Below are 12,087 nucleotides of genomic sequence, written 5' to 3' on the forward strand. Positions count from 1 at the left end.
AATCCACCACTTTATTTTCTATGAAAACCTTTATTAACCCCAACACCCCCCCCCCCCCAAAAAAACCCCTCCTCCCAAATTTGGGGTCCCCCCCTCAGGTGTGGGGGGTGTCAGGACACCCCAAATCATTTGGGGGGGGGGGTCAGGACACCCCAAACCCCCCCAGATTGGACACTGGGGGGGTCAGGACACCCCAAAGTCCCCCAAAATCATTCAGAGGGGGGGTCAGGGCATCCCAAAGCCCCCCAAATTTGGGGTTCCCGTCTCAGAGGGGGGGTCAGGACCCCACAAATCCCTCAGAGGGGGGGTCAGGGCACCCCAGACCCCCCCAGATTGGACAGTGGGGGGGGGGTCAGGACACCCCAAAGTCCCCCCAAACCCCCCCAGGTTTGGGGAGTCCCCTCAGAGGGGGGGTCAGGACACCCCAAATCCCCCCCAAATCATTTAGAGGGGGGGATCAGGGCACCCCAGACCCCCCCAAATTTGGGGTGTCCCTCAGAGGGGGGGTCAGGACCCCAAAACCCTTCAGAGGGGGGTCAGGACTCCCCAAATTTGGGGTTCCTGTCTCAGAGGGGGGGTCAGGGCACCCCAGACCCCTCAGAGGGGGGGTCAGGACCCCCCAGACCCCCCCAGATTTGGGGTGTCCCTCAGAGGGGGGGTCAGGACCCCCCAAACCCCCCCAAATTCAGGGTGTCCCTCAGAGGGGGGGTGTCAGGACCCCCAAAACCCCTCAGAGAGGGGATCAGGACCCTCCAAACTCCCCCAAATTTGGGGTTCCTGTCTCAGAGGGGGGGTCAGGACCCCCCAAACCCCCCCAGATTTGGGGTTCCCGTCTCAGAGGGGGGGTCAGGCCCCCAAAACCCCTCAGAGGGGGGGTCAGGCCCCCAAAACCCCTCAGAGGGGGGGTCCCAGGCACTCGACGACGCCGCTGCCTTTGAGGCCGTCGAAGAAGAAGAAGTTGTTGTGGGGGGGGTCCCGCTGGGACAGGGCCTGGGGGGGACACGGGGGGGGGGCAAATTTGGGGTCACAGCAGATTTAGGGGAGCCCCTGAACCCCCCAAACCCCCCCCGACCCCCCCAGAACCCCCCTACCTTGACCACCTCCTGGCCCAGCACTCCCCCCACCACGGCGCACACCGGGGCCATCTCCGAGAAGCAGGAGCTGCAGGGGGGGGGAAAAGGGGGAAATGTGAGGAAAAAACCCCAAAACCGACGGGTTTGACCCCAAAAAAGGGGCTTGGGATCTTCCCTGAACCCTCAGGGATTGGGATCATCCCCCCCCAAAAAAAAACTCGTGAGGTTTGGGCCCAAAAGAGCTGCTGAGAATAAAAGAGGTTTCAGCCCAAAAAAGGGGTTTCTTGGTGGTCCTAAAATCCCGAGGTTTGGCCCCAAAAAGCTTCTTGAAATAATGAGGTTTGACCCCAAAAAGGGGCCTGGGATCTTCCCTGAACCCTCAGGGATTGGGATCATCCCCCCCCCCAAAAAAAACTCGTGAGGTTTGGGCCCAAAAGAGCTGCTGAGAATAAAAGAGGTTTCAGCCCAAAAAAGGGGTTTCTTGGTGGTCCTAAAATCCTGAGGTTTGGCCCCAAAAAGCTTCTTGAAATAATGAGGTTTGACCCCAAAAAGGGGCCTGGGATCTTCCCTGAACCCTCAGGGATTGGGATCATCCCCCCTAAAAATAAACTTGTGAGGTTTGGGCCCAAAAGAGCTGCTGAGAACACGAGGGGGTTCAGCCCAAAAAAGGGGTTTAGGTGGTCCTAAAATGCCAAAGTTTGGCCCCAAAAAGCTGCTTGGTGTCACTGGGGACAGCTTGGGGACACTTTGGGGACAGGGTGGCCCTGGGGACACCCTGGGGACACTCTGGGGAGGGGGTGGCTCTGGGGACACTTTGAGGACACTTTGGGGGACATTTTGGGGGGACTTTGAGAACACTTTGAGGTCATTTTGGGGACACCCTGGGGACACTTTGGGGACAGGGTGGCCCTGATGACACCCTGGGGACACTTTGGGGACAGGGTGGCCCTGATGACACCCTGGGGACACTTTGGGAACATTTTAGGGACACTTTGGGGACATTCTGGGGACAGGGTGGCCCTGATGACACCCTGGGGACACTTTGGGGACCCTTTGGGGACACCTTGAGGACACCTTTGAGGACACTCTGGGGACATTTTGGGGACACTTTGGGGACATTCTGGGGACACTTTGATGTCACTCTGAGGACACTTTGGGGACACTTTGGGGACCCCCTTTAGGGACACCCTGAGGACACCCTGGGGACACTTTGGGGACCCTTTGGGGCCAGGGGACACTTTGAGGACATTTTGAGGACACTTTGGGGACAGGGTGGCCCTGATGACACTCTGGGGACACTTTGGGGACCTCCTTTGGGGACCCTTTGGGGACACCCTGGGGACCCTTTGGGGACCCTTTGGGGCCAGGGGACACTGAAGACATTCTGGGGACACTTTGGGGACTCCTTTGGGGACCCTTTGGGGACACTTTGGGGACCCCCTTTGGGGACCCCCTTTGGGGACATTTTGGGGACACTTTGGGGTCACCTTGGGGACATTTTGGGGACACCCTGAGGACACTTTGGGGACACTTTGGGGACCCCCTTTGGGGACACTTTGGGGCCAGGGGACACTGAAGACATTTTGGGGACACTTTGGGGACGTTTTAGGGACCCTTTGGGGACACTTTGGGGACGTTTTAGGGACACTTTGGGAACCCTTTGATGACACTTTGGGGACACCCTTTGAGGACATTCTGGGGACACTTTGGGCCATTTTGGGGACCCTTTGGGGCCATTTTGGGGCCATTTTGGGGCCATTTGGGGCCATTTTGGGGCCGCTGACCTGTGGAAGTGCTCCGGCAGCAGCTGCGGCCCCACCCCCAGGGCCTCCAACACCTCCCGGCGCAGCCGAAGGAGCCGCTCGGAGTCCTCGGAGCCGCTCCCGGGACACGGATCCCGGCCCTGCTCCGAGCGGAACCTCAGCAGGACTGGGAATTACAGAGGGAAAATGGGAATTACAGAGGGAATGGGAACGCTGGGATCACCAACACTGCCCCTGGGACACGGATCCCGGCCCTGCTCCGAGCGGAACCGGAGCAAAACTGAGGGAAAATGGGAAAAATGGGAATTACAGGGGGAAAAACGGGAATTACAGGGGGGAAAAATGGGAATTACAGGGGGGAAAAACGGGAATTACAGGGGGAATGGGAACGCTGGGATCACCAACACTGCCCCTGGGACACGGATCCCGTGGAATTTCAGGGAAGGTGATGAAACACCCCCAGGACATGGGAAAAGTGGGAATGGAGGGTTTTTTTCCCGGGAATTCACCTCGGAGCAGGAAGTAAACAGACCCTTCCCGAGGGAACATTGAGCTCTTCCCAGGGGCAAATCCAGATTATCCAAGGGGGGAAGAAAATTCCACTCACAGGATTTTAGGGAAGGGGATGAAACACCCTCAGGACGTGGGAAAAGTGGGAATGGAGGGTTTTTTTCCCGGGAATTCACCTCGGAGCAGGAAGAAGTCGGGTCCTTCCCAAGGGAACACCCCGAGCTCTTCCCAAGGGAACACCCCGAGCTCTTCCCAGGGGCAAATCCAGATTATCCAAGGGGGGAAGAAAATTCCACTCACAGGAATTTAGGGAAGGGGAGGAAACACCCTCAGGACGTGGGAAAAGTGGGAATGGAGTGTTTTTTTCCCGGGAATTCACCTCGGAGCAGGAAGAAGTCGGGTCCTTCCCGAGGGAACACCCCGAGCTCTTCCCAGGGGCAAACCCGGATTATCCAGGGCAGGAACAAAATTCCACCCACAGGAATTTCGGGAAGGGGAGGAAACACCCTCAGGACGTGGGAAAAGTGGGAATGGAGGGTTTTTTTCCCGGGAATTCACCTTGGAGCAGGAAGTAGTCCGGGGCCGTCCGGCGCAGCGCGGCCGCCGCCTTCTCCCCGCGCCACTCCACGGCCAGGGCTTCCCGCAGGGAACAGAATTCCAGGCGCTGGGAATGCCACAGGGGGGAAACAGGGGGGTCAGGGAGGGAGGGAGGGGGATCAGCCCCGAATTCCTGGGAGTTTGGGAATGTCGGGGTTGGGGGCGGGAAGGGCGGGGGAGAGACCGGCCGGGGGAGTTTGGGATTGGGGAATTTGGGATTGGGGAATTTGGGATTTGGGAATTTGGGATTTGGGAACTTGGGATTTGGGAGTTTGGGATTGGGGAGTTTGGGAATTTGGGAGTTTGGGATTTGGGAATTTGGGATTTGGGAGTTTGGGATTTGGGAACTTGGGATTTGGGAGTTTGGGATTGGGGAGTTTGGGAATTTGGGAGTTTGGGATTTGGGAATTTGGGATTTGGGAGTTTGGGATTTGGGAATTTGGGGTTTGGGAGTTTGGGGTTTGGGAATTTGGGATTTGGGAGTTTGGGGTTTGGGAATTTGGGATTTGGGAGTTTGGGATTGGGGAGTTTGGGAATTTGGGAGTTTGGGATTTGGGAATTTGGGAATTTGGGAGAGGCAGCTGCAAAGCCTGGAGGTGATGAGGGAAGGAGCTGGGAATTCTCCCACGTCCATGGGGACAGGGAGTTGGGAATTGTCCTGCTTCCACAGGGACTGGGAGCTGGGAATTCTCCCAAACAGGGACAGGGAGCTGGGAATTGTCCTGCTTCCACAGGGACAGGGAGCTGGGAATTCTCCCAATCCAGAGGAACAGGGAGCTGGGAATTCTCCCAATCCACAGGGACAGGGAGCTGGGAATTCCCCCAATCCACAGGAACAGGGAGCTGGGAATTCTCCCAATCCAGAGAAACAGGGAGCTGGGAATTCTCCCAATCCACAGGGACAGGGAGCTTGGAATTCTCCCAATCCAGAGGAACAGGGAGTTGGGAATTCTCCCAATCCAGAGGAACAGGGAGCTGGGAATTCTCCCAATCCACAGGGACAGGGAGCTGGGAATTCTCCCAATCCACAGGGACAGGGAGCTGGGAATTCCCCCAATCCAGAGAAACAGGGAGCTGGGAATTCTCCTGCTTCCAAAGAGACAGGGAGCTGGGAATTCCCCCAATCCCCAGGGCCCAGCCCGTCCCTCCCGGGCTCTGGAATCCCAAACTCTCCGCAGGAATTCCCGGCGGATCCGAGGCCGGATCCGACAGCTGCTGCCCTGGGGACATTCCCAGGACATTCCCGGGCCATTCCAGGCCCATTCCGGGGCCATTCCCGGCCGGAATGTGCCGGCTCAGCCCCTCCCCTCAGCCCAAAGGGGGGGGGGGTTTCCGCTCTGCCTCGGGAATTCCAGCCGGGAATTCCAGCGGCTCTTTAAGGGGCTATCCGGGTTTCCGGGGCCACATCCCGGGTTTTAGGGGTCATATCCCAGTTTTTAGGGATCTATCCCAGTTTTTAGGGGTCTCTCCCAGTTTTTAGGGGTCTCTCCCAGTTTTTAGGGGTCTCTCCCAGTTTTTAGGGCTCTATCCCACTTTTTAGGGATCTATCCCAGTTTTTAGGGGTCTCTCCCAGTTTTTAGGGCTCTATCCCACTTTTTAGGGCTCTATCCCACTTTTTAGGGGTCTCTCCCAGTTTTTAGGAGTCTCTCCCAATTTTTACGGGTCTCTCCCAGTTTTTAGGGGCCTCTCCCAGTTTTTAGGGATCTATCCCAGTTTTTAGGGGTCTATTCCAGTTTTCAGGGGTCTATCCCAGTTTTTAGGGATCTATCCCAGTTTTCATGGGTCTATCCCAGTTTTTAGCGGTCTATCCCAGTTTTTAAAGCTCTATCCCACTTTTTAGGGGTCTAACCCCCATTTTTGGAGCCCAAACCCCCATTTTTGGTGCCATATCCCCATTTTTAGGAGCCATACCCCCATTTTTACAGCCCAAACCCCCATTTTTAGAGCCCACCCCCCCATTTTCAAGGGCCAAATCCCCCATTTTTAGAGCCCATCACCCCATTTTTCGGGCCCACCCCCCCATTTTCCGTGCCCACCCCCCCATTTCCCGTGCCCCTCTCCCCGTTCCCACCTCCCCCATCCCATTTTTCCCCCCCCAATCCCATCAGGAACCTCCCCCCCCTCACCTTTTTGACCATGGTGGTCTCGGGGGGGTCCAGCCGGGCCCGCTTGGCCTCGGGTCCATCCTCCACCCCCGGGCTGCCTTTGGCCACCTTGGGCTTCTCCCTGGGGACAGCAGGGCCCAAAATGGGGGACTGTGGCCCCAAATCCCGGGATTTGGGGCCGGTTTTATCCCCCAGACTCACTCCACGAACTCGTGGTGGCCCAGGTCGGCGAACATGAAGCCGTGGTAGCCGAAAACGTCCCCGGTGAAGAACTTGACCCCGCTCTGGTGGCAGATCTGGTTGATCCTGACCATGGACTCCCGGGAGCAGCACGTCAGGCACACCTGGGAGCGGGAATTGCGGGGGTCAGGCACGCAGAGCCCCCAAAATCTCACTGGGGGCCAACGGTCCTGCCCCAAAAGGGGACAATCCAGCCACAAAATGGGACAATCCAGCCCCAAAGGGGGTAATCTCACCCCAAAATGGGAAAATCCTGCCCCAAAATGGGGCAATCCAGCCCCAAAGGGGGTAGTCTCACCCCAAAATGGGAAAATCCTGCCCCAAAATGGGGCAATCCAGCACCAAATGGGACAATCCTGCCTGAAAAATGGGACAATCCGACCACAAGTGGGAAAATCCAGCCACAAATGGGACAATCCTGCCCCAAAATGGGACAATCCAGCCCCAAATGGGACAATCCTGCCCCAAACTGGGGCAATCCAGTCCCAAAGTGGGACAATTCAGCCCCAAAATGGGACAATCCAGCCCCAAAATGGGACAATTCAGCCCCAAAATGGGACAATCCAGCCCCAAAATGGGACAATTTCACCACAAAATGGGGCAATCCTGTCCCAAAATGGGAAAATCCTGCCCCAAATGGGACAATCCAGCCCCAAAATGGGACAAGTTCACCCCAAACTGGGAAAATCCTGCCCCAAAATGGGACAATCCAGCCACAAAATGGGACAATCCAGCCACAAAATGGGACAATCCAGCACCAAAATGGGACAGTCCTGCCTGAAAAATGGGAAAATCCAGCCCCAAAATGGGACAATCCTGCCCCAAATGGGACAATCCAGCCCCAAAATGGGAAAATCCAGCCCCAAAATGGGACAATCCAGCCCAAACTGGTCCAATCCCCCTCAAACTGGTCCAGTCCCCCCCCAAACTGGTCCCAGCAGGGCCGTACCGTGTCTCCCTCCCCCCAAACTGGTCCAATCCCCCCCAAACTGTTCCAGCCCCCCCCAAACTGTTCCTGTCCCCCCCAAAACTGTTCCAGCCCCCCCCAAACTGTTCCTGTCCCCCCCCAAACTGGTCCAACCCCCCCCAAACTGCTCCAACGCCCCCCCAAACTGCTCCAATCCCCCCCCAAAACTGTTCCAGTCCCCCCCAAACTGGTCCAATCCCCCCCAAACTGTTCCAGTCCCCCCCCAAACTGTTCCAGTCCCCCCCCAAACTGTTCCTGTCCCCCCCCAAACTGGTCCAACCCCCCCCAAACTGTTCCTGTCCCCCCCAGACTGGCCCAGTGACCCCCCCCGGTCCCCCCGGGCCGTACCGTGTCTCCCTCCCCCCAAACTGGTCCAACCCCCCCAAACTGCTCCAGCCCCCCCCAAACTGTTCCAGCCCCCCCAAACTGTTCCTGTCCCCCCCAAACTGGTCCAACCCCCCCCCCAAACTGCTCCAATGCCCCCCAAACTGCTCCAATCCCCCCCCAAAACTGTTCCAGTCCCCCCCAAACTGTTCCAGCCCCCCCCCAAACTGTTCCAGTCCCCCCCAAACTGTTCCTGTCCCCCCCCAAACTGGTCCAATCCCCCCCAAACTGTTCCAGCCCCCCCCAAACTGTTCCTGTCCCCCCCCAAACTGGTCCAATCCCCCCCAAACTGGTCCAACCCCCCCCCAAACTGCTCCAATGCCCCCCAAACTGCTCCAATCCCCCCCAAAACTGTTCCAGTCCCCCCCAAACTGTTCCAGCCCCCCCCCAAACTGTTCCAGTCCCCCCCAAACTGTTCCTGTCCCCCCCCAAACTGGTCCAATCCCCCCCAAACTGTTCCAGCCCCCCCCAAACTGTTCCTGTCCCCCCCCAAACTGGTCCAATCCCCCCCAAACTGTTCCTGTCCCCCCCCAAACTGGTCCAACCCCCCCCAAACTGTTCCAGTCCCCCCCAAACTGTTCCAGCCCCCCCCCAAACTGTTCCTGTCCCCCCCCAAACTGTTCCAGCCCCCCCCAAACTGGTCCAGCCCCCCCCAGACTGTCCCAGTCCCCCCCCCGTTCCCCCCGGGCCGTACCGCGTCGAACTGGGTGAAGAAGTCGTGTGGTTTGCAGTCGACGCTCTCGGGGTCGGCCCTCACCTCCACCATGGGGTTCAGGCTCTGCGCGCGGCCCAGCGACGCCTCGGCCACGTTGCGGCCCAGAGAGCCCGCCGGGACCAGGAACTGGGAGCAGGGGTCGTCCTGGGACACCTGGAGTGGGAATGGGATCAGGAACTGGGAGCAGGGGTCGTCCTGGGACACCTGGAGTGGGAATGGATCAGGAACTGGGAACAGGAACTGGCAACAGGGGTCATCTTGGGATACCTGGAATGGGAATGGGATCAGGAACTGGGAACCACAGTCATCTGGGGACACCTGGAGTGGGAATGGGATCAGGAACTGGGAACCACAGTCATCCTGGGACACCTGGAATGGAATGGGATCAGGAACTGGGAACCACAGTCATCCGGGGACACCTGGGATGGGAATGGGAATGAGAACTGGGCATGGATGGCATCCTGGATACCTGGGATGGGAATGGGATCAGGAACTGGGAACAGGAACTGGGAACCACGGTCATCCGGGGATACCTGGGATGGGAATGGGAATGGGACCAGGAACTGGGAACCACAGTCATCCGGGGACACCTGGAATGGGACACAGGGATGGGAATTCCAGAGCTGGGACCAGGAACTGGGAACAGGTGTCATCCTGGGACACCTGGAATGGGAATGGGATCAGGAACTGGGAGCAGGGGTCGTCCTGGGACACCTGGAGTGGGAATGGGATCAGGAACTGGGAACCACAGTCATCCTGGGACACCTGGAGTGGGAATGGGATCAGGAACTGGGCATGGATGGCATCCTGGGACACCTGGGATGGGAATGGGATCAGGAACTGGGAACCACAGTCATCCGGGGACACCTGGAGTGGGAATGGGATCAGGAACTGGGAACAGGAACTGGCAACAGGGGTCATCTTGGGATACCTGGAATGGGAATGGGATCAGGAACTGGGAACCACAGTCATCCTGGGACACCTGGAATGGGAATGGGATCAGGAACTGGGAACCACAGTCCTCTTGGGACAGCTGGAATGGGAATGGGATCAGGAACTGGGAACCACAGTCATCCGGGGACACCTGGAGTGGGAATGGGATCAGGAACTGGGAACCACAGTCATCCTGGGACACCTGGGATGGGAATGGGATCAGGAACTGGGAACCACAGTCATCCTGGGACACCTGGAATGGGAATGGGATCAGGAACTGGGAACCACAGTCATCCGGGGACACCTGGGATGGGAATGGGAATGAGAACTGGGCATGGATGGCATCCTGGGATACCTGGGATGGGAATGGGATCAGGAACTGGGACCAGGAACTGGGAACCACAGTCATCCGGGGATACCTGGGATGGGAATGGGAATGGGACCAGGAACTGGGAACCACAGTCATCCGGGGACACCTGGAATGGGACACAGGGATGGGAATTCCAGAGCTGGGACCAGGAACTGGGAACAGGTGTCATCCTGGGACACCTGGAATGGGAATGGGAATGGGATCAGGAACTGGGAACAGGTGTCATCCTGGGACACCTGGAATGGGAATGGGATCAGGAACTGGGAACAGGGGTCATCCGGGGATACCTGGGATGGGAATGGGATCAGGAACTGGGAACTACAGTCCTGGGAAACCTGGAATGGGAATGGGATCAGGAACTGGGACCAGGAACTGGGAACCACAGTCCTCTTGGGAAACCTGGAATGGGAATGGGATCAGGAACTGGGACCAGGAACTGGGAACCACAGTCCTCTTGGGAAACCTGGAATGGGAATGGGATCAGGAACTGGGAACCACAGTCCTGGGATACCTGGAATGGGATGGGATGGGACACAGGGATGAGAATTCCAGAACGGGATCAGGAACTGGGCATGGATGTCCTCCTGTGCCCCCCAGGTGTGTCTGTGCCCCCCAGGTGTGCCCAGGTGTGTCTGTGCCCCACAGATGCCCCCCCAGGTGTGCCCCCCGCTCACCTGGCGATGGTCGAGCAGGGTGACCCCCCTGACCCCGGCCAGGATGAGGCTGTGCCCCCCAGGTGTGTCTGTGCCCCCCAGATGCCCCCCCAGGTGCCCCCCAGGTGTGCCCCCCGCTCACCTGGCGATGGTCGAGCAGGGTGACCCCCCTGACCCCGGCCAGGATGAGGTTTTTGGCCACCTCTGCCCCCAGGCCCCGCAGCCCCACCAGCAGCACCCGCGACGCCCGTAACCTGCGGGGGATCCCGGAACAGGTGGGAAAGGTGGGAAAACACCTCAGGAATGACACACCCCCCAGGAGGGCTCCTATAGAGACCCTACAGACCCCTATAGGGCCCCCCCCAAGCTCCTATAGATCCTTCCCAAATCCCTATAGGGCTCCCCCCTCTCCTATGGGCACACCCCAAACTCCTATAGGGTCCCCCCCCAGCTCCTATAGGATGTCCCAGGACCCTACAGGAACCCTCCAGACCCCTATAGGGTCCCCCCCAAGCTCCTATAGATCCTCCCCAAATCCCTATAGGGCTCCACCAACTCCTATAAGAACCCCTCAGACCCCCATAGGGTCCCCCCCGAGCTCCTATAGATCCTCCCCAAATCCCTATAGGGTCCCCCCAGCTCCTATAAGGACCCTCCAGACCCCTATAGGGTCCCCCCCAAGCTCCTATTAAGCCCTCCCCAACTCCTATAGGGCTCCACCAGCCCCCGTAAGGACCCCCCAGGCCCCCCCAGACCCCCTCCCAGCTACTACAGAGCCTCCCCCGGTCTCCCCAGGTCCCCTCCCAGACCCCCACAGACTCCCACGACCCCTATAGAGCCCCCTATAGAGCCCCCCCATGCCCACGGACCTTTTCTGGGCCTCGAGCCCCCAGAGGCGGATCTGCCGGTCGTACTGAGCCGCCTCCTCCTCGCTGATGCCGCCGGGGCCGGACTCGTCCTTCTCCACCATCGCCGCGAGCCCCCGGGACCCTTTACAGTCCCTCAGAGCCTTCGCGGTCCCTCAAAGCCCCCTCACGAACCCTCGAGGTCGCTCAGACCCCCCGAGAGCCCCCTCAAGGTCCCTCGAACCCTTCAAAGCGGCCCCTCAAAGCTCCTCACAGCCCCTTAAGGTCTCTCAGACACCTCAAAGCCCCTCAGACCCCCCCCCCAAAGCCCCTCAGGACCCGTTAAGGTCCCTCAGACCCCTCACGACCCCCCGAAGCCCCTCAGGACTCATTAAGGTCCCTCAGACACCCCCCCAAAGCCCCTCAGGACCCCCCGAAGCCCCTCAGGACCCGTTAAGGTCCCTCAGACCCCTCACGACCCCCCGAAGCCCCTCAGGACCCGTTAAGGTCCCTCAGACCCCTCACGACCCCCCGAAGCCCCTCAGGACCCGTTAAGGTCCCTCAGACCCCACACGACCCCCCGAAGCCCCTCACGGCCCCTCAGCCGCCCCGTGGCGCCCCCTGGCGGCCCGCGCAAACCGCCGCGCGGCTCCCGCCGCCGCTCCGCCTCCCCACTGCCGGCGGGGGGGGGGGGGGACGCCCCGAACCCAGCCCGGGCCCCCGAGACCCCTCAGGAGAAAACGACCCCCATCTTTTCCCTTTCCCGACGTTTCACCTCGGTGAGAGCCCACGAGGCCGCGGCGAGGGGCTCTGAGTGCCTCCCCCGTGCGCGGGGTGGCACAGCCCGTGTCGTCACTCCCCCCTCCCCGCGCGCTCAGATGGACTCGTCCTTCCCGCTCTGTGGGCGTTCCCGCCACAGCCGTCACCTTCGG

The 12,087-nt window shown here is 59.4% G+C and overlaps 1 protein-coding gene and 1 long non-coding RNA gene across 2 annotated transcripts; both read right to left on the reverse strand.

The window, feature by feature from the left end:
* Positions 1–374: 374 nt before the first annotated feature.
* Positions 375–11,494, reverse strand: LOC127463350 (SUMO-activating enzyme subunit 1-like). Its single transcript, XM_051772657.1, has 14 exons — positions 11,180–11,494; positions 10,453–10,564; positions 9,439–9,489; positions 9,286–9,336; positions 9,069–9,119; positions 8,673–8,723; positions 8,334–8,507; positions 6,250–6,392; positions 6,070–6,169; positions 3,905–4,010; positions 2,858–3,002; positions 1,092–1,161; positions 881–990; positions 375–850 (listed from the first exon to the last, which is right to left on the reverse strand). Exons 1-13 carry the CDS (start codon positions 11,278–11,280, stop codon positions 895–897), a joined length of 1,251 nt encoding a protein of 416 aa, XP_051628617.1. The 5' UTR covers positions 11,281–11,494; the 3' UTR covers positions 375–850; positions 881–894.
* On the reverse strand, positions 1,399–2,797 carry LOC127463351 (uncharacterized). Its single transcript, XR_007900811.1, has 3 exons — positions 2,550–2,797; positions 2,065–2,147; positions 1,399–1,808 (listed from the first exon to the last, which is right to left on the reverse strand). It is a non-coding gene; the product is annotated as an uncharacterized LOC127463351 (long non-coding RNA).
* Positions 11,495–12,087: the final 593 nt, after the last annotated feature.

Source organism: Manacus candei, unplaced genomic scaffold (genome assembly GCF_025592945.1).
Source record: "Manacus candei isolate 608988 ecotype Guabito, Panama unplaced genomic scaffold, ASM2559294v1 h1tg000157l, whole genome shotgun sequence".
NCBI classification, from domain to species: Eukaryota; Metazoa; Chordata; class Aves; order Passeriformes; family Pipridae; genus Manacus; species Manacus candei.

What these genes read in the sequence shown, in the direction of transcription:
- LOC127463350 (XM_051772657.1), bottom strand. Translation starts at nt 11,280, where the DNA reads ATGGTGGAGAAGGACGAGTCCGGCCCCGGCGGCATCAGCGAGGAGGAG. An exon ending in GGACTACTTCCTGCTCCAAG is followed by an intron (nt 3,003 to 3,904) that starts GTGAATTCCCGG and finishes TGTAATTCCCAG; the next exon opens with TCCTGCTGAGGTTCCGCTCG. An exon ending in TGGGCCAGGAGGTGGTCAAG is followed by an intron (nt 991 to 1,091) that starts GTAGGGGGGTTC and finishes TGTCCCCCCCAG; the next exon opens with GCCCTGTCCCAGCGGGACCC.